This window comes from Caretta caretta, chromosome 5, assembly GCF_965140235.1.
Source record: "Caretta caretta isolate rCarCar2 chromosome 5, rCarCar1.hap1, whole genome shotgun sequence".
Taxonomy (NCBI): domain Eukaryota; kingdom Metazoa; phylum Chordata; order Testudines; family Cheloniidae; genus Caretta; species Caretta caretta.
Window position 1 is genome coordinate 19,774,264 of NC_134210.1, and position 26,583 is coordinate 19,800,846.

A 26,583-nucleotide genomic window follows, 5' to 3' on the forward strand; every position below is an offset into this window, starting at 1 on the left:
AGGCAGAGGAGCACTACACACAGTGCTCAGCAGCACATTGCAGTAGTCCTCTAGCCAGACTGCTGTGGAGCTAGCTAAGCACTTTAGCCCTCACTTCACCAGCCCTCAGTATTTACTCAATTATATAAAAATGTTCTAGCAAATATCCCCAAATTAGTTCCTCTTTCTTCCCAACCCATCACCTAACGCCTCCTACCCAACCCCCTATTCTGCTTCCTTCCTTCCGAGTGCTCTGGTTGTTCCTCCTAACCTGGACCTAGTCATGAAACCCAACACTCTTTATGCATATTTTATCGTTCTCCACTTCATCCGTCCTCCATCTCTGATCTAACTGAAGGTCATTTCAGACATACCCCTAACAGATCCCACCACCTTTGCTGATATTCTACCAAATCCATAATGGGATTTCAGCAAGTCTGGCATTCACTGCTAGGCTTGCTGCCATTTTCAACTCAAGTATTTCAGGGCTTCCTTGGGTCAGTGATAACCCAGAAACACTGCACACTTCTAACCCCAGGGAACCCCAGGATGCATGACATCTGAAGATGGCATTCAGCCCAGAAGATGCTGCCAGCAGTGATGATGCTGAGAACCCACCAAACTGTTCATTTTATGAGTTAGATTTCACAGTGGGCGGACCACTGGCAGCAGCAGAAGCATTTGAACACATAGGAAACACACTTATCCAAATTGATTTGAAAAACTCCCATTTGGTTAAATTGGATATCTGAAGCTAAGGTTTAGGACAATTCATAAGGCTGGCTTTTTAAGAATAGCTTAGTCCTCCTCTAATGTTTCACATTAGCATACATTCAAATATACAGGGAAAGCATAAACTGAATGTCTCCTAGTTCTCTGCTCCCCAGCTCTCCTCAGCAAAGTTATCACAGACTTCTCCCTCCCATCCATTAACATGTCCTTCCCATAGGAAACCCACACAACCAGACCTAAGCTTTAGGGAAATTCCAAGTGGCATCACAGTAGCATTTTCATTATCTTGGCTTTGGAATAAGATAGAGGTTTCCCTAGGCTCTGGGACTGAGTCATACACTCACTTTTCTGCCCAGATAATGAGGTCAAAGCTCTTAAGAGTGTAAGCATACTCAACATTATGTAAGAAATATGCTTCCACTATGAATAAGGCCACCCTTAAATGTGATGCATAAAGAGGAGGGATGGTCTTGTAGTTAAGAGTGGGACTGAAGAAACCTGGTTTCAAAACCTGGCTCCATCACAGGCTTTGGGTAAGTCACCTAATGTCTCTATGCCTTTTTTCTCCATCAACAGAAGTGAGCTATTTGCTTTCCCCTACTCTTTGTTTTGGCTGGAAACTCTTCAGGGCAAGGGGTGTCTCTTACCATGTGTTGTGCTGTGTTTAGCACAATGGGGTGCTGAGTCAGTTGTCATGACCACCTGGCAGGCTACAACCCCTCCTCTCTTTTTCTCTACTTTTAAAACTTCTATTTTAAAAAAATGACTAGTCCTTATGGTGATAGAAATACCCTTGAAAGCATGAACCAAGAGTCAATCTATGCAGTGATGCCTGACTGAATCTGCCAAGAGTCTGCAAGAATAAATGTAAGAGGTACAAACTGGTCCCATTCATCTCAGCGAAGGCCCTGTGGACCCTATGCTCTTGCAAACACGGCATTTGGAATTTTTTCATTTTGCAGTTTTATTGCAGCCAGGTGCCCAACACATTGGCCCAGATCTGCTGGAACCAGCTGGCTTTTTTGAGTGTCCAGTTTGCCCCCCAAGGGCAAGATACCTGGATGATAGTGCCTGCTCCTTGCACTGTTCCATGGAGCCAGACAGCAGTGCCATTGCAGCCATCCTCCTTATCTTCCCTCTTCTATGGATTCCAGGCTGACTTCCCTCTCTGATGAACTCAGACCAAGACAGCTACTCTAGTACTTCAAAGCAGTTGTTGCAGTAGCTAGCAAAAGACTCTGGTGCATGCTTACAGACATTTAAAGGAGGGCCCATTGACTCATTTGGAGACCAAACATCCATCTTTGCTAAAAGAAACCCACTGACTTTTTCATCTGAAAGCTTATGGGTATACAAAATTAGAAGACTTTTATTAAGTGGCAGTTCCATAAATGAAAGCTCTTCGAGCATCACATTACTGGTATCCCTCAAATAATTAGGGAAACACTCAACACACCCTGCATTTTGGATGTTGGGATCTGCTTGACTGATCTGCAGAGAAGTCAAAGTAGATTCCTTCGCCAAAGATGCAGTCAGCTGATGAATTCATTACACAGTTACAAGTGTTTAGGAACAGCTGTTTAAAAGAAGCCTGTACTTCTCAATACAACTGGATGACATTACAGATGTGTCTTCTTCTGCCCTATTTTTAATATTTGTCTGGTATGAGTGGGCCACCCCCAGAGATTCTATCACTGATAGGAAATGCCATGGTAACGTGATAGGAAGAAAATAATCTGAAGCTTTAAAAATCAGTTTTTGCATCTGGATTGGCTTTGCTTTGCTTTATTGGTATTTTCATTGATGGAGCCCAAGCTATGACACCAAACACAGCGGCTTTGTGACTAGAATTGCACTCCAAGCCATTTGGACCAAGAAGCTTTGGTGGCAAAGACAATACCAGTGGATCTGGAAAAGGTACCTAATGAGAATGTTAAAGTTGCAAACTCTATTAAAGCCTCTTCGCTATCTTATTGGAAGAAATGGGCACTCAACATCAGCAGCTCCTGTTCCGTAACAAAATTTGTTGACTTGCATGGGGCAAAGTTTTAAATAACTTGCTAGAGCTCAGAAAAAACTTCAGGATTTTCCTTGCTGAAAGTGGTTCTGCCTTTGCTGAATGTTCCACTGATCAGCACTGGCTTACTCTGAATGCTTCTCTCCAGAAACAGCATATAACATAGACTGCTCAACCTGGGGGATTGCATCTCCTCCTGGGAAGGTCAAAAACAGGTATCAACTGATTGCAACATCCCTACTCTTCCAGAAGGAAGCACCACCCAGATGGCCAAGGGATCCTGGGATGGACCTTGTGACAGTCAGGCTCCAGACACTCCAAGGGGAGAACTCAGCAGGTTTAAACCCCAAAAATAAGTAGTCAAAGCAACTAACTGCATACTGCAGTACTGTATTATAAAAGTATATTGTGTAAGGTCTTTTACAAACGCTTGTAATGTTCTGAACTTGATGGCCATTATGAGATGAATATAGATTGTGGTTATGAATTTATGTATTTGTATATAGAGAGAAAACTGTGCTTATAATTGGTGGTGCAGTTTCACCTTCACCTTCCAGCAGGTGCTGGTCAGTCAGGGGCTGCTTCCCCAACCAGATGAGAAGAGCTCCAAGCACTTAGCTTGGTACAACCCAGGAAGAGACAACTGATGGACCATTAGAGTTAATGGGAAGACATTGAGACAATTAGGGATTTCCCCACTTTGAATATCTATAATGACTGAAGAAAAAACAAACTGCAAACCCTTTTAAAATGGAAGGGGTCTGAAGTGAAAGGCAACCAGAAACTGAGAGCCAACCTCTAGGTAGGAAGCTGTCTGTGAAGTGAGCTGTAGCTCACGAAAGCTTATGCTCAAATAAATTGGTTAGTCTCTAAGGTGCCACAAGTACTCCTTTTCTTTTTGTGAAACACTGGATCCCCCATTCACTTAGGGGATATGTTGGGGAAATGTAAAAAGGGAACAGGTAACTTGTATTAGAAAGTGGATCATATCTAATATAGGCTGTGTCTACAAGCAAAGAAAAACCCACGGCTGGCCCATGCCAGCCAACTTTAATTCACAGGGCTCGAGCTGCGGGGCTGTTTCATTTCTGTGTAGACTTCTGGGCTCAGATCTCCCACCCTGAAAAATCCTAAAGCCCAGGCTCCAGCCAGGAGACGCAGGACTGGAAGGGCTGTTGATGTCACCTTTCAAGGCGTAACTAGGCTGGCAGAAGCCAGGGTGAGACCCTGTGATTATGGGCTGGGTACTAGTGTCAAGGATCTGAGCCATAGCAGCACAGCATTTAGGCTCTCCAAGCTATAGGGCAAGTGGTGATAGAAGCCCTCACTGGCCTAGGTGATCCCCAAAACATCACAGTTCTGATGGCGAAAAGAAGATCCCAGGATGGAGATGGTTGAGAACTACTGAATTATACAGGTTTCAGAGTAGCAGCCGTGTTAGTCTGTATTCGCAAAAAGAAAAGGAGTACTTGTGGCACCTTAGAGACTAACCAATTTATTTGTGCATAAGCTTTCGTGAGCTACAGCTCACTTCATCAGATGCAATAATTATTGCTTTTAATAACACGATTTATAAGACTAAAATCACACCACACAGAAGAGAGAAAATCAGATTACTAAAGATATCAAGTAGGCTTGTTCAAGTTACTGGAAAGCTTTATTACAGAGAAAGATAACTTAAGACTTGGAAAACTTACAAGCAGTCATTGTTTGAAATGGTGACCTGGTTTCATCCTCAGCAGCCACAAGCCTCACTAGAGCATATGAGTGTCTGGAGGGAATGCTGTGATTTCTCTTTTTCTGAGCTTCTCCCTCTTCAGTCCTTTTAAAGTTATCCTCAACTTTTTTACTCTGTTCCTGGCAGCTGTTGCAATAGCTAGTAGGTTTTAAGACCTGCATAGACCTTTAGTTCTCGGGTACAAAGTCGTTGTGGTGGATGGCACTTAAGCTTATGAAACCTCAAATCTGCTTAAACCTTAAACTCTAACCTGACCCTTAAGGTTTTACTCAATTCACCACACAGCATATATCTTTGTTCTTTATTTCTGTATACTACTCATCCAGTAGGCTCCTCCAAAATATCCCTTCTAACTGCTCTCTCTTTCTTTCTAGTCTCATTTTCACATTTTCTTTCATTCCACATCCTAAGCTTGCAATGCCATTTTTTCCCTTCTTCCATATGACCATGCTCCATTCACATCCCTTTTTAAAGCACACTTGTCTCACAAAGACTTGCAAGAACGATTTTCCCCAACATGCCCACAGGGCTAAGAGACTGAACTTTCATCTGGTGTATTATGTGCCATAACTATTTTGTCTGTGTCCAGTTTAGATCATAAATTCACTGAGGCAGAGAACATATCTTCCTTTCAATAGTGCAGAAGATACTGGAAGTGCTCTACGCTGTATCTACCAGTGGTTTCCAAACTAGGGGTGCCACTTGTTGAGGGAAAGCCCCTGGCAGGCCAGGCCGGTTTGTTTACCTGCCGCGTCTGCAGGTTCAGCTGATCGCAGCTCCCACTGGCTGCGGTTCGCCGTTCTCAGCCAATGGGAGCTGCAGGAAGCGGCACGGGCCGAAGGACGCGCTGGCTGCCCTTCCCGCAGCCCCCATTGGACTGGAGTGGCGAACCTACACACCCAGAGGTCTCGGTCCCTTTATGCTAGGCATTATACAAGGACATACTAAGAGACACTTCTTGTCCCAAGAGATTATAATCCAGAGAGTCAAAGGAAGTACTGTCACCCTATTTACATACGAAACTGAGGCACAAAGATGTTGTGACATGCTCAAATTAACACCAAAAGCCAAGAAGAGTGAGGAACAGAATCTAGATCTCCTAACTACCAAGACAATGTTCTGAAAACTAGGTCAAACTGACGATGTGGAAAACAAATCCAGACTTGAAATTTGAAATTGGCACGAGTTCCTGAAACCATAAAAACAGAAGAAGTGGAGATATTCTTCACAAAGGGCAACGTGAATGTGTTACGGAAAGATATTTTGTACATGCTATGTGAAATAGCATGCTGATTTACCTAGGAAGATTGATTAGGTAACATAATATTCGGTAAGTATAGAATATGTTGGTATGAAATAACATTCTGGGACTTGTATACTTATTTAAATCCAGTTTTTAGGGTTGAAAAATATTATTCCACCCCAAGTTACAAGTTTGTCCTCTTCTTGCAATGAAACGTATCTACAGTCCCCAACGGTGGCTGCACTTTAGCTGCAATAAGGGCTCAGATACACAGTGCTGATAAAGTGCTTTGAGATCGTAAGATGAAAAGTGTCATTCATTCATTCATTCAGCCAGACTGGGGCTTGCTGTGGAGGCCAGACTTATGTTTTCTTTCCCCCACAGCCACTGCAGTGTTTCTGAATAAAGACAAGGCAGATCATGCACTGTTTGGAATGCACCTTGTCACAATAGGGTGAATTTTTAAAGATGACATTTGAGCCTTAACTCTGAACTTCTTGACTTTGTGTTTAACTCAGAACCTAATATTATTTGAACTCTGATTATTTTTACAGTTTAATTGCCTTTGCATTCAAAATCAACCATTATTTTCAGTAAAAGCAAGAGACAATGTATTTTTTACAATCGGTTGCAGAAATTTTGTGTAAGAGCATTTATATATTCAACCAGCTGAAACTGCTTCCCAAAATCCTTTGTAACCCATCGTATAAATAATACTGAGACCAATTTAATACAAGCATTTTAATAGAAAGACAATAATATTTTCATCCTATCAGCTAAATACAATGTAATCTATTTACTCAATTTATAAATGCCTATTGTTTATCCAACATAACAGTCCCATCTAGGCTAATGTTGCAAGATGTATCACATACATAAACTCTGATCCTTTTAAAAGATGCATTATTCTTTTAGAGATGACAATGGTTCAGATTAAATCTATGAAGTTTGCAAATGGTTTCTCATGATACATATTAATGTATAGCACAAAGCCAAAGTTATATTTATACAAACACACTTATGTTATGCATCTCTAAGAATCTTTGTTATATTCTTGTCACTGAATATTTACATTTAATTTACCACATATTCTGATTAGGTAACACTGTACAATTAAAGTATTTGGGGGAAAAATGAGTGGGGGAGGTTGCGGGTTTTGTTTTGTTTACTGTACACCTAGTAAAACACAATTTCAAATTTCACAAACTTAAGGGTGTATAGTCCACCTTAAGAATTATTTGGCCTAGAAATCTTATTTAAAAAACAAACAAACAGGTTTTATGAGAGTTTAAAAGGTTAAGTATTTCAATAATGTAAAATAGAATTTTTTAAAAAAGGTTTAAACGAGGAAGAGTTTTGATACCATTGTGCAAAAAAGTCAAATGCTTCTGGTTCTTGTAAGTTCAGAATCTGCCCAAAGCAAACTTTCACTGCAGAGTTTTAAGCCCCTGACTGTAGAGGTTTCTAACAGAAACACCTACCAACCTTAACTCCACAGTGAGACTAGACTGCAGACACCATCATAATAAAACTCTCTCCTTATGACAAGAATATAACAGTATCAGTGTAATTGTCCTGAAGTGGTCAGCTGTCTACAGGGAAATACTTTTAATTCATAAGAAATTATGGAAAATTGTTGTATGACAATGATTAAGCAAGTAGAAAACAAACAATATAGCACACAAATAGACTGTGTATCAGAAAGAAATATGCAAAATTCTGAATCCTGGAAAAAGCAAATTGTTAATTTTAAATATAAGATAGAAAATAGAGCACTGCATCTTTAAGCATTTCTGCCTTACTCTGCAAGTATGTGGCTTTTACAGCACAAAGCTATTCTGCCATTTCAGAACATTCAAAGGTACATTCCACTGTATTTAATATTATCCATATTATGTACTGGCTTGCTTCAAAATGTAAACAGCTGTGAGGAATATATCATTTGAAGTTGTCATATAAGCTATTAAAAGTTAAAGTTTCATCTAAATTAAATCCACGGCTAACTTCAAGCATAAAACACTCACAAAAACCTTTGAGGGGATATTAACTATTTCTGTAAAAGGCCAGTAAAAATACATAGCTAAGTAAACTTTAAAAATAGGTACAGTGACTTTTTAATAAAAAATGTCTATTACTAGCAAATTTGTTTTCACAATTTCCATATTTCAACAATAAAATGATACATATTCACATATGTCCAATATCACAAAGAAAACAATAACTGGAACATTTAAATTAATTGTATGCAGTGTTGTTGTAGCCATGTTGGTCCCAGGATATTGGAGAGACAAGGTAGGTGAGGTAATATCTTTTATTGGACCCACTTTTGATGGCTAGAGAGACAAGCTTTCAGATTTACACAGAGCTCTTCTAAGCTTATCTCTCTCACCAACAGGAGTGGGTCCAATGAAAGATATTATTACCTCAGCCACCTCGCCTCTCATATTTAAATGGTGATATTCATAGTCTGTCCCTTTCAGATTTCAATTTTATTATTTCTAAGATAAGTAGTAGTGAGACTACAGTGTCTCACATTCACAGGAGTAAATGTGCCTCTTTAAAACATGTTCATTTGTAAACTTCAATTTTAATTGGGTTTACAATAAAAACAAAAAGTCCATCTCAGATTAACATGTTAATTTGTTCATATATTCTGCAAGACTGATTACCACTTAAGTCTTCCTAATACACACATTTATAGATAATGGAAATATGGTTATGACGTGAAAAAAGTTGTCCGTTTTTCAGTATAAGATTTTTTTGTTTACAGCTATTGATTGAAAATCTATCCAATATATTTTAGCACAGATGTAATGCTTTATCAACCTATATAATAGTGCAGCACAAACAAAACTAATAGAAAGATGCAGAGAAAAATATAATTCTTAGCCAACTAAAACTTACAAGCTATATTTATTGTAATACTTTATCGTCTCTATTAAGGCTATTATAAATTTACAGTACATTATGCCGAGATAAATACTTTTAAAAACTGCAATATATATTTGTTAAGCTTTTTTTCAGTAAAAATAAAAAGAAGACGAAAAAGAAGAATCTATCAAATTTTGGTAGATGAGATAAATCAAATGAAAAGTTATTTGGATCACATAAGAAACGATTATATACCGCTGAAAAGACTTTTCAGCGTTTAATTGCCTGTGATATAGATTTCAAGGTAAGCATTGAAAAAAATGTATCTTTTTAGCTGAGATAGTATCCGTATTCCCACAAAAAAATTAATCAAGGATATTCATTACAAGTATATATCATATTTGGTGCGGGAGGAGAGTGGGAATCTGGGTAATTATTGACTATATATTTATTTATTAAATAACCCCTAATGCCTTTGGCAACAGCTGGATTCCACTGGTTGACACCTGGTATCACACATTCAGACAGCTACCGATGCAGTTACTTTTATAACTCTAATTCAGGTACCTCAGTAGAAAATAAAGATGTTCTCCCTGTATTCTGGGCTTAGACCCATGTAAATTTCTCATAAATCCTTTCCACAAATCTCTTTTAAAATGCAAATCCATAAATCATCATAATACTGACAAAGAAGTTAACCAACACGTGAAACTAATGCTCATTCTATCCAGAGCCACATACAGGTAACTACCCAAACTTCAGGCATCTTTCCAGAGCTCTCTTTGGAGTTTTCCCTGCTGAAAATCAACATGACCAAGAAACATTTGTCCTCATCGTGTAATTAATCACTTCAAAGTTTGGTCAAGTGACAAGATTTTTAGACTATCCTTACCTTGTCTACAGTCTTTATTGATAAATGCTCTATGAGCTTGGAATTGGATTCATTTATAACCCCTTTTGATCAAACAAAGCAAAAGACAACACAAACAAGCTTGGCAGACAAGCAGTACTTACTGATGATGGTAAACCTGGAGGAACTTTTCGAACTTTCTTTGTTTGTACTTCTGAAAAAAAAGATAAAATGCCATTATAAGACATTGTTAAAACACGTAACACCCATTGTTTCATGTTCTCTACGTATATAAATCTCCCCACTGTATTTTCCACTGAATGCATCCGATGAAATGAGCTGTAGCTCACGAAAGCTTATGCGCAAATAAATTTGTTAGTCTCTAAGGTGCCACAAGTACTCCTTTTCTTTTTGCGAATACAGACTAACACGGCTGCTACTCTGAAACCTGTCATTGTAAGACATGTTTTCTTTGAAATTTGCTGAACAACAAGCTACCTGATTATGCTTTTTCCAGCTTTAGTCTAGACTTCTAGCATTTTGGTAAAATAAAATGGACACCATTGCTACTTACTGAGATCAGGAAGTTTGATGGAAAGTTGCTGGGAAATAGTGAACGTGAAGATTTAGTGTGTTAGATAATTTGTTCCCTCCTTACCATGGTTTTGTTTTAAAAAGGACCCTTGTGTGTGCAACCAAGGGGAAGCAAAGAATCAGCTAACATTAAAAAAATCCCGTTTGTATTGCCAGCTGAAAGTACAAGCATGCTCTGTCGTTTTCAGTTAAATTATTGCTTTTACTATAAAATGTTGTTAAATAAAATGAAATTTCAATTGTTATTTTTTAATGGGGAAAAAAAAGTTCAAGACGAAGTAACTCACCCATAGAAGTACTGTGAAGAGGCCTCCTTCGGGGGTTATTGCTAGAATACTGATAGTACTGAGAGCCAGGTTTGGTGGGTGAGAGAGCTCCTGGGTTGCCAATATCCATGTCACCTCCAAGGAGACTTTGCTAAAAGATTTTAAAAATAGATATTGTGAAATCTAACTTTCCCGGCCATTAGCCATTTCTTATTGCTTAAAATAACAATGTAAAGAAACCTGCATGAAGCAAACTGAAATACTATTTAAGAGCCTCCAAGTTTTTAAAATACACAGTATTAAACATTTCCAGTTCAGGGTCTTTCCCTTTGCTAAGGATGCTTTATAGAGTAATTTCTTTTTTTAAAAAAAACCAAAAAACCTAGAATTACTTACATTTGAAGTAGACTTATGCCTTTTTCTGCAAATACGATCACTGTTTAGCACAAACTTTTGAAGCTACATTGAGGAAATATATTTGAGTACTATTCATTTTCTTCACAACAGACAAAATGTGCCCGTGAACATATTTTTGGTAACAAAAAAAACTTTATCATGTTGCTAATGTTATGGTTCAGTGTGTATTAAAATAGTTACTACATTGACTATCTGACTATATCGAAGATTTTCATGTCTGGGCATGAAATATACAAAGCAGATACCATACAAAATATACACGCTAAGTACACAATATTTGATTACAATGTAAAAATAAAATTACACATTGCTAAAAAAAACCTGGCTAATTTGCCAAGTTATTGGGAAAAAAGTAACCCCAAATATCTCAGGTTATTGGAGAGCAGCAGCAGCAAAGGACTTTTTAAGTATATCTTGTTCATGTTTGTATTATAACTAACAAGATACACATCCACAAATGCAAAATCTACTCAGTCAAGAAAGGACTCTAGTTTCTATGAAATAGCAGGAAACAGTATCTGACCACAATAAAAGACAAATTTTAATCTGTAAGAGAGTATGAAAGAAGAACAATTTTCTAAGAGTAAGATTCTATTTGCTATAAACTACATTGAAACTTACCCATAATATATAAATCCCCTGATTATACTCTGCACTGAACACATTGTTCTTTTAATTATTCTGATATGCAATAAAACAGGTATAGATACTACCATTTATATTAAGAACAAATTTACCATTTAATAAAGAAATTTTAAAATTAAGTACCAAAAATCTAACTTTATCGTTACTTGTAATCAACTTTTACTGACTGAACTAATTACTGTACTTGATAAAGTACAGAATGTGTTTTCCCTAATCTAAATTCTAATCACCATGTCACTCACAACAGACTTAGTAATGCTTCACTAACACACTATTCACATGCAAAATACTCTAAATAGGCCAATTATGACTCTGCCCCTGTTCCCTGGTTAACCCGCTGAGAACTGAAAAATTTCACAAGGCAGTCACCAACTAAAACAAAGGCTCCTTGTTTTAAATTAAGACAGTCTTTTTAATTCCTAAATAGCTCAACAAAGTGGCATGTCTTCTAATGAAAGCAGTTGGTCAAATATGACCCATGAACTGGAAAATCAGAAATTAAAACATCCTTATTCGCTAACTGTACTTCTAGAAACATCCAAAGATAACTTTTGATTCTATAAAACTATCTTACTTTTATTCCAGATGAGCAATGTGTAAATAACTAATGGGTTATCAACAAGTAATCCTTGATTGATTCTATTTTAGGGCTTTTTACATAATATGCTGTCTAGCATTTGGCATTATAGAAATTCCAAAAGGATGTAATTTACACAGGTTTTAAAAATGTGAGAATGTTAGTCTCAACTTTCTTGTTGCTAATATCTTTACATTTAGCAATTATTTAATATACACCTGTGGTGACTATGCTCTTTTTAATATACACCTGCACTGACAAAAATGTTCGCAAGTGAGTCACATAATGGCAAAGAAACACATACAAAATTCCCTGAAAAAAGTTATCAACTCATTCTGAATATACTATTGAATGTATAATTTTATTGAATGTCTTTTATTGAATAATTCATTCTGGAATGAAAGACTGCTAGCCACAAAAATCCGACTCAACCATGTATTTTTTATCATACATACATTTTTCACATGAAGACAGATCAGCTAATCTGTACATGGATTATCCATGTGTCTAGTAGCTAGTGGTCTGAAAGATTTAACTCACAACCAGCCTTAGAGCTTTCTACATACATCCGACTTGATGTAATTTGATTTTTTTTTAAGATTATACATAAAAATGGAGTTCGAATTTTTGTAAAAATAAAATGAATCTTGGTTAATCTAAAATAATTTGCACACATTATATTTTTTGTTTTCTTCATTAAAAGACCTGGAAAGGCTGTGAGATCTCTACAGACAGAAAACTTAGACAACTATATTGGAAATAAGCAGTGATAAGAATCTTAAAAGCAACCCATGAGTTTTTTTTGTTTAGCTATTGGTTACTTCTCTTTTCCACTATAATATATTATATATTATAATGATTACTAATTCCTTGGTACCAAACGCTTGTTGACATGAATCTACAAAGGTAGATAATAATATATGGATTATATATAAAGCAACATTCTGGTACTTTGGACACGTGTGAACAGAAATATGCAAAAGTTTAAGAAAGATTGAAAGAAAGGACTTCCAACATTATGATACCGCCTTGGTTGCTTGTAGGGTTTGTTCATTCAAGGACTCTATGTGTATATTCTTGGTATACGAATGTGCATTACCTTTGCATGTACAGCATGGTCACAATTACTACTACATATTTTACCATCAATAATTTTTATGTAAAGTAGGATGTTATAAGCAGCTTCTTATCTATAATAAAGATCAGTCTTTTCTGAAAAAGCATTGCTGTCTCTTAATGAACTTTTATCATCATCACATACACTAATTTCTTCTTTTTTTTTAATCCTTTGTTTTTCACTGGGACAACAAAGTCATTCTTCAAAGGCAACAAAAACATGCATTTTTGTGCAGTTAAGGAGGCCTCCCTAAACACTCCACTGTGGAAAACTAAGATAAAATATATATGTATTTTTTCTGAGATGCAGGTAAATAGAACAATGGTCATTTATTATTGTTCAGCCTACATGTCACATTATTAATGGCCTGCAGCAAAGAGAAAGAGAAAACATTTACAAACCATGAAGTTACAGATTACACAGCATTTAAGGCTCTTTGTCCATATTTGTCCATAACTGTACGAATTATTAGGCATTCAAAATTCATATTTGCCATTAAGAAATGATGGACTTGCAAGTTAAGTGTTACATCTGTCAAACTCCTCTCCTGACTTAGGCAGGGTTAAAATGGTTGCATGTTTTCCATTTAGTGCAAGCTAATGTTCTGATGTTATCTTTGTGTCCCACCAGCATACTACCCAGGAAACACAGGAAACAAGATGCTGCATATCTTTGAGCTAAACTATATAAATCTTACAGACATATTCTTGCAATTTAGCATACTATGTGCAAATCCCTCCCCTGCACTCCTGCCACCCTTCAGAACTCTATAGTTTGTAGTGTACATTGTATTATCAAAAAAAAAAAAGAATGTAACACACTGAATTTTCCAGTCAGATTTCAAAGTTTGAGTTAAAAAAAAAAACACAGAAAAAAAGCAATCTCAACACAGCAAGATCCATTACCAGATTCAGACATCCATCAGTTCTTTGTCAATTTGGATTTTTTGTTTGTTTGTTACCTGGAACTTGGTCTGCATTTCTAACACACTCTCAGCCCTATCTTCTTTTAATTTTATCCAGGAAACCTTCACTTAATCCAGAAAATGAAACCACAAATTGAGTTTTTAAAAAATAAAAAATTGCATTTATCAAAACTGATTAATACCTGATGGTAGTTTTAAAAAATTGGACTGCTTCCATCATACAGCTGAAACTTTGATTTTCAAACCAAAATGATATTTTGCAACTGAATAATTGTTTCACTTTAATCATTTTTTAAAAATCTAATGGGTGGGAAGTAGAAGCTATTATATTTACCCTTAATTACAGATATGTATGAGATTAGAATAGAATGAGTGCTGCCTTTTATTAATATAGAATTAATTCAGATGAAAGGAAAATGACCTTGAATGTTGTAATCTGGGGGTTGGGGTCGGGCACGGGTGTTTCCCCACCATCACCCCACCACAGGTTAGGGGAAAATATCTGCAAAAAGGCACTTCGCTGGACTTCCCGTGTATTCTGTTTTTCGTCATTCCCCATTACACTGTGATCAGATATCAAACACGACGATATCATGGGGGATGTTTTAGAACAAAGAAAAACAGTTTTAGATGAAACCAGATTAAGCTCCTTTTCTGAACTATTGCCAAATGCTTAAGAGTTGAATCCATGTTGGAGTACTCTAGTGCTTGCACAGCTGCAGTTCCATTCTACGATCACAAACCTACGTGATGTATAGTGACTGGGGGCCATATGTTCCCCAGCACAGGAATCAAAAGGTCCAAAGGTTCAAAGAAATGTCAGGAGGAGAAAGGTGACTGCACTATAGTATTCTTTCTTGTCATGTAGTTGAGCGTAAGAATCTCCACACCCCTTATGTGATAGTGTTGCCATGTGGCACCGAGGATCATGTGGCCCGGCCACTGGTGGAGACAGGGATAGAAACTCAACGCGTTATGCTTTTCAGGTGAAGAAGCATAATTTAGAGATCAAGTGCATTTTACAATTCTATTCTGAGCAGCACGACAGGAATTTCTACACAGCCCATAAGGACCTATCACTGCAGCAAGGCAGCCTTTGTGAAAAGTATTACTGCACCTGGGAAGGGAGGGAAGGAGGAGTTCAGAGCAGTATTTCCCGGCAATGGAACCCTGAGTCCATAGGACCTTCTCTAGCAATTTCTGTAGATCTCCAGGTAATCTAACCCAATAACATGTGACCTCCTCTTCCAATCAGCTTCTGGCTTGCCACTCCTTAGGTAGAACAATGTTGTGGTCTCAGTGCCTAAACACCTTTGAAAATGATGCAAGGCAGGAAGAGGAACACAGAGCTTTTGTGTGGCAAATTGACTTTGTACAGATAAACAAGCCCGAAGGCTGAGCATTACTGTGGACATAAAATGCTGAACTATTATTAGTATATTTACACACAAACACACACACATAATTATATAGATAAACACACTACTATACCTTTATTATAACTCTTGCATATCATGTATCAACTTAAACCAATAACAAGATCATTTGATAATAAACATAAGAATGAGAGGAAACCACCTTCTTCATGTAGAAAGAACACAGTAAAATGATTTTTCATGATTCTTTCCTCATTCCTTTTTGTGAAAGCCTGTAGGAAGATTGATGGATCTGCCTAGCCTATAGGATGAGGAAATGAAAATCTGTAGTTTTCACCATGTTTTGCCCTTTGTCACTTTCTTACTGTACACTATGGACTCAATTTGCAAGTTTTGAAGTGCTACCTGCAGTATTTCACCAACCCCACTTTGCACGTCAGTGAGGATGAGGAGCACAAGATCACAGCCACACTTCCTCCGTATTCTTTTCCAGGTGATTTGATCCCTGAAGGAGTAAGGATGCACCCCAAAATACACTACTATCCACAAATGTATGAAGAGAGAATAATCTAACTGTTGTAGATTACTTATACATCATGGAGCAGAAAATTATGTGTAATTATGACTTTTTTCAGGAAAAAAGCAAGGCGAGAGGAGTGTGTGATTCTCCTTAACATGAAAAATTTACATTTTTTAGAACCCTCCCACCCGACTTTCTCAGTCAATGGGATTTGGCTCCTATGTGCCTAAATCCCTTCAAATGATATTTAGGTTCCTAAATCAGTTTGGCTGATTGCAGTGATGCCTAAATACCTTTGAAAATCTGGGATTTTGTCTATTACAAACTTGCAACCTTGTCAACCTGAATGTGCCAAAACCACACTTGATTAGTACTGAGATGGTTAAATAGGAGTGTTGATCTTTACACTCTGTCTTGTCTTCTGTGATTTTATTTCCACAATGTTCTACCATTTTGAGACAACAAACTGTGGCATAATCACTTTCCCATACATAGATATGGGATAGAAATCTGAATCTTACATTTTAAATACTGGAGGAGAAGAACCCAGAATTCCACTCTATCATCCAGGCTTCAGCCTCTTCTCCCTGTTCTGGGCTAAGTTTATGAACTTTTTATTTGGTAACAATCATGTTGGCTAAGTAATAAAGACATTCTCTGAATTGTTTCTCAGTTATCTCCTTCTGTGGTTTCAGTTCTTTGTTGTTAATTATATTACACCAGATTTGCACTGAGACTTGTGACAACAGTGTCATCTGCCCATAATCTGCCAAGTCCCTTCAAAAGCTCCTTCAATGATGTTAGGATATAGATATTCAGGCCTGTCTGTAAATGCCTATACTCTAAGAATTTAGGTGTATTCTTATCACTTGGCTAGTTATAGAGGTATAAAAGAAAGAATCAAAATCACTGTCTGCCGGTGTAAGAGCCTTCTCTTACTGTGACAGTCTGAGGCCCTGTTCTTAGGCTAAGGCCTTTGGCTAAGCAGCAGAGGCAGCCATAACCTGGGAAGCGAATGGTCACATCCTCATATTCTAACATATTCTAACCTAGTCACATTGAAATAAGGTGCTATTGGGCTGTTAGGAATACAATCCTGTCCTGATAATGCCTATCGCCTCCAGAGAAAGGGAAGTGCCTTGAAGATGCTGCAGTGGGGGAGGTTTAGATTGGATATTAGGAAAAACTTTTTCACTAAGAGGGTGGTGAAACACTGGAATGCGTTACCTAGGGAGGTGGTAGAATCTCCTTCCTTAGAGGTTTTTAAGGTCAGGCTTGACAAAGCCCTGGCTGGGATGATTTAACTGGGAATTGGTCCGGCTTCGAGCAGGGGGTTGGACTAGATGACCTTCTGGGGTCCCTTCCAACCCTTATATTCTATGATTCTATGTAAAAGAAAACTTAGTTTGATAGCATCCTGTCTGGCAAGAACTCACTTATCCATAGCTGGGATGTGAAATCCTCACTTCTGTATTGTTTTGTCATTATAGTTCCCACTTTGCTATTGTTTGTCTGTATAATCTCTGTCTGGTTCTGTGATTGTTTCTGTCTGCGGTATAATTAATTTTGCTGGGTGTAAACTAATTAAGGTGGTGGGATATAATTGGTTAAGTAATCATGTTACAATATGTTAGGACTGGTTAGTTAAATTTCAGGAAAATGATAGGGTAAGGTATAGCTAAGCAGAACTCAAGTTTTACTATATAGTCTGCAGTCAAACAGGAAGTAAGGGAGGGGAATAGGAACAGAGAATGGGGGTGGGGAATTGGAATCATGTTTTGATAAAGGGGGAAATGGGAACAGGGACTGGGGGTGGGGAAATTGGAATCATGTTTAGCTAAGGGAAGGAATGGGAACAGAGACACAGGTAAGGCTCCGTGGTGTCAGAGCTGGGAAGGGGAACACTAAGGAAGAAACTGGAATCATGGTTGCTGGAAGTTCACCCCAATAAACATCAAATTGTTTGCACCTTTGGACTTCGGGTATTGTTGCTCTCTGTCCATGCGAGAAGGACCAGGGAAGTAAGTGGGTGAAGGAATAAGCCCCCTAACAAATGACTTTTGGAAGTTTAGCACCTCTCTGTAGAGCCCTCTGTTGTGTAAAATATGCACACAGTGTTTTTATCTGAAGTCCTCATGCTTAGTGTAAATTTCAGCATATTCATGGTAACTGAATATGCAAATACAGAGACAATTTCTTGAGTTCCACAGAATGTATTTGTGAAGCTAAGCCATCAATTCTCCTTTTTCATACAACAAACCATGACCCTAAAAGTGTTTGAGGAAGAATTCTGAACTTCCACCAAGTTCTCTAACTTTTCTCAAAGAGGTTTATATTGTTTCTTGAACACTCAGTCAGAAGTTTGGGTGACTGCACCTGAGAAGCAGCTCATCTTTTCATAGAATCATAGAATATCAGGGTTGGAAGGGACCTTAGGAGGTCATCTAGTCCAACCCCCTGCTCAAAGCAGGACCAATCCCCAACTAAATCATCCCAGCCAGGGCTTTGTCAAGCCTGACCTTAAAAACTTCCAAGGAAGGAGATTTCACCACCTCCCTAGGTAACGCATTCCAGTGTTTCACCACCCTCCTAGTGAAAAAGTTTTCCCTAATATCCAACCTAAACCGCCCCCACTGCAACTTGAGACCATTACTCCTTGTTCTGTCATCCGCTACCACTGAGAACAGTCTAGATCCATCCTCTCTGGAACCCCCTTTCAGGTAGTTGAAAGCAGCTGTCAAATCCCCCCTCATTCTTCTCTTCCGCAGATTAAACAATCCCAGTTCCCTCAGCCTCTCCTCAGAAGTCCTGTGTTCCAGTCCCCTAAACATTTTTGTTGCCCTCCGCTGGACGTTTTCCAATTTTTCCACATCCTTCTTGTAGTGTGGGGCCCAAAACTGGACACAGTACTCCAGATGAGGCCTTACCAGTGTCGAATAGAGGTGAACGTCCACGTCCCTCGATCTGCTGGCAATGCCCCTATTTATACATCCCAAATTGCCATTGGCCTTCTTGGCAACAACGGCACACTGTTGACTCATATCCAGCTTCTCGTCCACTGTAACCCCTAGGTCCTTTTCTGCAGAACTGCTGCCGAGCCATTCGGTCCCTAGTCTGTAGCGGTGCATGGGATTCTTCCGTCCTCAGTGCAGGACTCTGCACTTGTCCTTGTTGAACCTCATCAGATTTCTTTTGGCCCAATCCTCTAACTTGTCTAGGGCCCTCTGTATCCTATCCCTACCCTCCAGTGTATCTACCTCTCCTCCCAGTTTAGTGTCATCTGCAAACTTGCTGAGGGTGCAATCCACATCATCCTCCAGATCATTAATTTCTTTTTCTTTCTTCTGTCAGAGAAAATAGCAAAGAACTCTTTGTCATAGTTTTTTCTCCATGGCTAGATGGGATCTTTACCTACCTTCACACAACAGTCCGTGGCTTTCTTTTCAAAAGTTGACCTCTATCTTTGTAAGAATACTTGTAGCTATTACAAGGTAATTTCTCTCACCAACCCCTGTGGGCAAATGTCCTTAATGTTGATTCTCTGAGTTCTTTTTTTATCATTATTCCCTGCCCCCCACTATTTCTTCACTTGCATTACTTAGGGTGTACTATAGTCAGAATAAGAAACAACTACCGACTGAATTCAACACTGCGAAGACTAAAAAAATATGTTAACTAACAATGCATAGTATCAGATACCAACCATGTCCTGCTTCCAGAATTTTGTGGAGGCTGGTAAATCAACCATCCACAATATTCACATCTCCACCCACTTCCCTATCCAACATCCAATGACAGCTGATTCCATCTACTAGACACATTCCTTTCTCCAACTACTAATAGTCCCACCCATCCTCCTTCACCCTCTAGATTTCAAGAAAATTCGACACCTTTCTGATTGTTTACTAACATAGGTCTAACAAGGACTGTAATGTTCTCCACTTCATTTTTAACTTTTCAGAATACAGTTTTCATTCACAGAGCAGAATTTGAGCCTAATCTTTCTACTATCAAAAACTTTCATCTATATGTAAACAATCTAGACTGACAAAGACATTTAAAAAAAACATAAGAGTGTTGTAAAGGGGCGGCAGGGAGGCTGGGGAATCTAGATCTTAAAGTTCTACACAAAATCCATTACTCAGGGAATCCCATCCAAGATGAACTCCATCCAGGTTGCCAATCAAGAGAGGTGCAGTTTTGTGCCACCAAAGTTGATAGCACCCATTTATCTTAGTTGCAGTTTTGCTGCGTAACCAATCTAATAAAATATTATAGTCAAGGAGGTGTAGCAAACTTAGACCAAAGTGATGCAGTTTATACACCAAACTGAACCAAATCAATGTGAATATTATCTGAGGGGTAATGGCAGAATCCTTTTCCAGGGTAGGATAAGAGATACAGAGCCAACTTTTACCCTCAGTTTACACCTGTGTAAATCCACAGATGTACAAGTGAACCTTAAGAAGGGTAAATTAGGGCAGAATTTGGCCTACAGTCAATATTGGATCTGATGTGGGTTGCTGCTCAGCTGCATATAATTAAACACTGTCTGCAGTATTTCTTACAAAGCAACTCAGTGATGCTAGGATGGAGAACTGCCACATCATCACGCAATTCAACTGCTCTACAACTTCTCCCTTGTGTAAATAAAACATCTACTCACTCACCCCTCCTATGCAACAATGAAAATTAAACATGAAGAGAAAATGTGCCTATTTCTGTGACCCTACACAATGTTTATGATAAGCAACAAAATGTAGGAAAAAATATGTCTGCTTACAGACACTTTCTCTGCCTCCCCCCCACCCCCAATACAGTACAGCAAAACATACAAAAGCTCAGTTATATTAAGTGTTTCTGTATTTTAAACATGCACTACATCAGAGCACTGACATATGATGTAAGTGTTACCAAGGTAACTACCACTTAATATATAGTGGAGTAATAGTCAAATAAAACTCATGCGTGTTGGCATGTAAATTAGAACTGCCCGATGGTTACGGAAAGGCTCCTACATCCTCCTGTTTTACCACTTTTCACATTCTTTTAAAGAATATATTAAAGAGTAACATCATTGTTCCCAATACCCAATTCCATCCACATTTTTCCAAAGTTTCGCGAATCCTGTATTCATCTGGTACTTATCAGCAATGTGGTCACTTATTGGGGATGATAGGAGGGGAAGAATGAGGGTTAATGAAGTGCAGAAATTCATACTGTGCAATGAAAAGAGCTTTTTTGCATTTTTTCCCAGAGTAAAATACACAAGAATTGCAGGCAATAATTCCCTAGTCAGTCTATACTACTTTTCCAGTTCAAGTGAGCTCTTTCCGTGTATAATTCAATAAGTATGTTCTAATCACTACTTGCCTTAAAATGTTTCTCTTTGGAAAATTATTTCAAAACCTAAAATAGAGCAAGTTTTAAAAGACCTGTTAACCTAACAAAAAAATTAACATCACTCTTCTCTGTGTAAACAATTAACTATAAAGAGCTTACTACAAGAATACTGGGTCAAGTTGTTTCAGATGGGGTAAAATATTCTGACATGCTTCAGTCTTTAAAAGGTGTTTAGTGGCTGAATTCCCATTTTTAACTATATAATTATTTTCTCTTTGAATATAAGGACACGGAAAAGATTTATACAAGTTCAAATTCAAAGAGTGTTTTTCTGAAATTCAGTGTGAGCAATATTTTTACCCAAAGAAAAGTTACATTAAAAACATTCAAAAGACCAAGAAAACTTCCTGTCTTTAAAACAACAAACAAACAAATCAAAAACAGCTAAATAATTTAATTGCTTAGAAGAATGTTTTTGTTAACTCATTACTGTTTGTTACGGTCTCAAAGATACTGCACTGTCTACACTGCAATGTAAATCTAGGGTTAGTAGAACTCCAGTTAGCAGACTCCGGGTTTGTTAACCTAGGGGTTGAGTGTCTTCACTTATTTGTAACCCCAGATCAGGAATTGTTGAACCATGGATCCCAACCTGAGGCTCCCACGTCTACACTGCATTATGCAGGCCAATCATCCCTATCCCAGACTTCCTAGAGCCCTTCCAACATGTAGCCGCTCTAGCCCTTTGTTCGTGGTGCAGCGTGGAAAAACTTGAGTGTCCACCAAACTTGACACTTCAGAGCACAAAGAAAGTTGGCCTGTGGGATTGTGGAATACTTTTGGCGAACTCCCAGAACACAAGTTCAGTGGGTCTATGTCTACACTGCAAAAGAAATAGGACTTGCACCCTGGGTCCCAGCTTGATGCAGGCTCAGACTCTCCATGCCTGTGGGGCCCTGGGTCTGAGCCTCGGGTTAGTGCGATTTGTGTGTAAAGGAAAGGAGGGGCAGGCTTAAGCCTGAGTTCAAACCCTGGGCTTACACTGCAGTGTAGACATACCCAAAGATAAGCAATACTTATCCCTTTCTTATCCAGAATCAAGCAACTGTGTGTAAAATAATGTTATCCAGAGACTAAGAGCAATTTAAAAATCTTTCCACAATCTAGCACGTCAGAGACTCAGGTATATGAAAAATGTGAACAGATCTGTCTATCAGACATATATTTAAAAAGACACTATCCAGTTAAAATTCATATATTTACCTAAAAAAGTGGGAAGAGCAAAGAAGTGGAACTTGAACCATATATTTGTATTAATGGGAGAGGACTTAAGGAGCAGTACTTGAAGCAAAAAGGAAGTTTAAATTGTGTAAGGGGTTGGAAGCAGAGTACATGTTGCATGCTCCTCTCTCTGCAACTCCAAAGAAGCCCTTCCAAACAAGCACCAGGTGGTTTGACTCAGCAAGCCACATATGTCCCACTTGATCCTTCTCCTGAAAGTATATTAAAGGACCGCATTCTTTTCCTCCTCAGAAGGTGTTAACCTCTTCCACATAGAAGAGATCTGTTGGGACTGCTGCACCAGAGTCTGCATGGACAGTACTCAATAGCTTTTCTTTTCCCCTGGAGGAAGACAGTATGCACATCTGTGGATACAACTGATGCTTACTACTTTATAAAACTGCCGAACATGAAAGACATTTGTATAGTAACAGAGGAGGTGGGGAAAAGATTATTATATTCTTTAGAGTCAGATGAAAACTAAAGATTGTTTACGCAGGATAGGATAAACAGTGAGTTTTGCTGCTGTTCGAATGCATGTCTGCAAATAAAATTCAACTCTTGCAAATACAAATACATTGCTATGCTTTGCTACGGTTTGTTTTTATTTTTGTTTTTTGTTTTTTTGGGGAAGGACCCTTAAAAATTATCAAACTAAGTGGATTGGCATTTCAATACTACTAAAAAATGTGTGGGAGTTCACTGTCTTCATTGTTATAAACTTAAGTTTATTTTGTATTTTACAGAATAGGGTTACTCAAGCAAATATAAATATATATTTTAGTGACTATTAATTCATTCTGAGATTTTTTTAAAAAGTGAAAAGTATCCATTTAACTGCATTTATATTCCTCTCTCCTAATTTCAATATTTTTAATATAGGCAAAATATAATAAATGCATTCCAAAGGCCATTCACATGGAAATACAGCTGTAACAACTGTACATATTAGTGTAACATAAAACTAATGTAAAAGAAAACACAGATCAGTCTTCATTTTAAGTACACCCCAACACCTGTAAAGTTTAGGACACCCTGAGTTTTCATACAGGATACAAAATTATACACAATATATATCAGCAAATTCAGCTGATGCGAGTAATGTGAAAAAAACAGAGGCCTTTTTTTTTTTTTTAAAGCTGAGATGGGTAAAAAATATAGTGGTGGTATGGTCATGGAAGCCAAAATGGAGCATGATGCACCATGCAGCTGTACCTAGCCGTCTTGTGCATGGTCTTTTAGTTAGTTTAGCACTGCAGGAAAACTTCTAAATAAAAAATGTGCATGTGCTTTCAATTAAAAGCTTAAGAATAAAGATTTTGTTTCCATTTCTCCCTTTGCAGTACATACTGCAGGCTGACTGTATCACACAACCAGCAGGTGAAGATTCCAATCCTAAGGAGAGAAAAAGAGGTGAAGTTTTATTGCCTGGGTGCATCAAGATCACCAGGTGGCTTCTTCATCTGTGCCAGACACTTCCCATGTAAAATAGGAAAGAATGAATTCAACAAACTGAGAACAAATTAGTGTACCTGTTTCACTCCATCAAACCTTTATGACAAATTACATCTTTCTCTCCTACCCAGCCCCAAAGTCTCTACCTTGATATATAAATGCATTACATATATGGTGGCCACCATTAAAAAGACAGTATTTATGCCAAGGGCTAGGCAGTAGTAACTGGGATACTGCAGCATTTCTCTTTACTTAGAACCATGGGAACTGTGGGAACTGTTGGCATGTGTTGGCTTTTTACAAATATAGTGGGCCCATTCACCAAAGCCTAAGAACTAGTGGTCACCAAATGAAATTAATAGGCAGCAGGTTTAAAACAAACAAAAGGAAGTATTTTTTTCACGCAGCGCACAGTCAATCCATGGAACTCTCTGTCAGAGGATGTTGTGAAGGCCAAGACTACAACAGGGTTCAAAAAACAACTAGATAAGTTCATGCAGGTATCGGCCCATCAATGGCTATTAGCCAGGATGGGCAGGGATGGTGTCCCTAGCCTCTGTTTGCTAGAAGCTGGGAATGGGCGACAGGGGATGGATCACTTGATGATTACCTGTTCTGTTATTTCTCTCTGGGGCACCTGGCACTGGCCACTGTTGGAAGACAGGATACTGGGCTAGATGAAATTTGGTCTGACCCAGTATGGCCGTTCTTATGTTCTTAATCACCCTCATACATGAAAAAATAACAATACTAATTCCTATTTGCATATAACTTTTCATCTGTAGGAGAGCATGCATTACTCCTACTGTATAAATGGGGAAACTGAGGCAAAGAGAGGTTAAGTGACTTTCCAGGATCACACAGAAAGAGCTTGTCTACAAGCTGAATTCCACTGGTTTAATTTAAGATGTGATTTTAAACTAATTCAGTTAATCTAGTGTAAAAGGCTATGTGCACACTTATTTTGCATTAAACCAGACTTATTTCACTTTACCTTAAACCAGCTCTGAGGAGGTTAAAGCTAAACCAAAACAAGAAAAGGAGTACTAGTGGCATCACAAGTCCTCCTTTTCTTTTTGCGAATACAGACTAACACGGCTGCTACTCTGAAACCAAAATAAGCCACCCAAATGAAACAGAAGTGTCTACATGGGAATGTAGAGATTTAACTAAACCAGTGCAAGTTTGTATGTAGACAAGGCCTTTAGTCAGAGGAAGTCAAGAATAGAATCCAGGTACTCTGACTCCCAAGTCTTTGCCTTACCAGCTAATAAATTCAACCCTGAATTTGAACTGCCAACCTAAGGGCAGAAGCCCAATTTAAGGGATCTCTTCACTCCCTGTACCTATGAAAAGGTGAAACAATGCTCCAGGGTCCAACCACTTGGACATGTTTTGGACAACCGCTCACAGAAAGAGGAAATCTGCAGTGCCAGAGGTCCTCTGCAGCAAGACCTGGGAAATTGTTCCAGAGGGGACATTTTACTTGTCAGCGGCAAGTGGGATTTTCAAGCCCTGCCAGCACAAATTATTTAGTACTCTTGTTGTTCTCAGCAGAGGCACCAAAAATTGTATGGACATAAAGGCTGAAGACCCACCACTTCCAGGTCACGGGGAAGACATATTTGTAGAGCATTGTAAAGAAGCTTGCAGTCCCACTGTCTATGTCACATGGGTAGAGGACTCTGGGTAAAGGATTACAGTTTCCAAGCCTGTCAGTCTATCATCTTTCTCTAGTGTTAAATTCATTAAAAGAAAAATTAAAAACCTTAAACCTTTCTAGTTTTCCACTAGGCAGGATGAATTGCTCATCTTAGTGCAATTACAGTAGGTACACTTTGCATCCAGTTTTTGTCACAATGTCTATTTATCTAACACATGCATTGTAAAACTAACCCCATATGTTATGACAGTATGTAAAAAAGATAGAAATACCCCTGTGCATTACATTCCAGACATATATTCAGTTTTATTAGACATTATATGGATATTTTTCCCAAGATAGTTTTGAAAGGCAAGGATATGGAAAATATCCACTTTACCTGAACCACAGTGTTGACTAGATCTACTTTACTAGTAAAATAAACAGGCTCTCTTAATAGTCAACCTAGCCCTCCTTTCAAAGAAAGAAAATAGTTTTTTAAAATAGAAAAGCCTATAAAATGCAGTCAGATGGCCACATTCTGTCATTAACTTCAAAACAAAATAAAAATATTAACTTTCTCACTGTTGCTAAACATACTACAGCAAGCATTATATGTCTGGCAGACATATACCTCATCTGCTGCAAAGACATAAAGACATACCTGGCTCCTCTGTTATTATTTATTATGTGGTAATCACCAACAATGTATTCAGCACTCTTCACAGCAATGGAACAAAAAAGAAAATCCTACTCCAAATAGTTTCCACACTAAACAAGACACAGAGAACACAGGTCGCATTAGGGATGTCCAGAAGAGAGAATCATGTACTGGGACATGTTTTATGCATTCACTACTGGAATGCTCATAAGAAGTAGGTCTCTAGGAGGGATCTGAATGTGAAGAATATCATGACTGGCAAACTGGCAGATGTATGCAAAGGGAGCATCATAGTACACTGAATTGGAGAAGGGGACAAAAGTGGCATTGAGAG

The 26,583-nt window shown here is 38.2% G+C and overlaps 1 protein-coding gene across 19 annotated transcripts in view; it reads right to left on the reverse strand.

Moving 5' to 3' along the window:
- Positions 1–26,583, reverse strand: part of TCF4 (transcription factor 4) — a 325,294-nt gene that overhangs the window by 109,436 nt on the left and 189,275 nt on the right. For 16 of the 19 annotated variants that reach the window (XM_075128378.1, XM_075128375.1, XM_075128376.1 and 13 more), the window contains 2 exons: positions 10,312–10,441; positions 9,595–9,644 (listed from right to left, as the gene is read on the reverse strand). The exons of 2 other annotated variants lie outside the window; for them this stretch is intronic. In XM_075128378.1, the coding sequence (XP_074984479.1) occupies positions 9,595–9,644; positions 10,312–10,441 (180 nt within the window). Of the gene's footprint in view, positions 1–9,594; positions 9,645–10,311; positions 10,442–11,328; positions 11,445–26,583 lie in introns of those variants that run through there. One more of the 19 variants, XM_075128389.1, reaches the window with a different exon arrangement.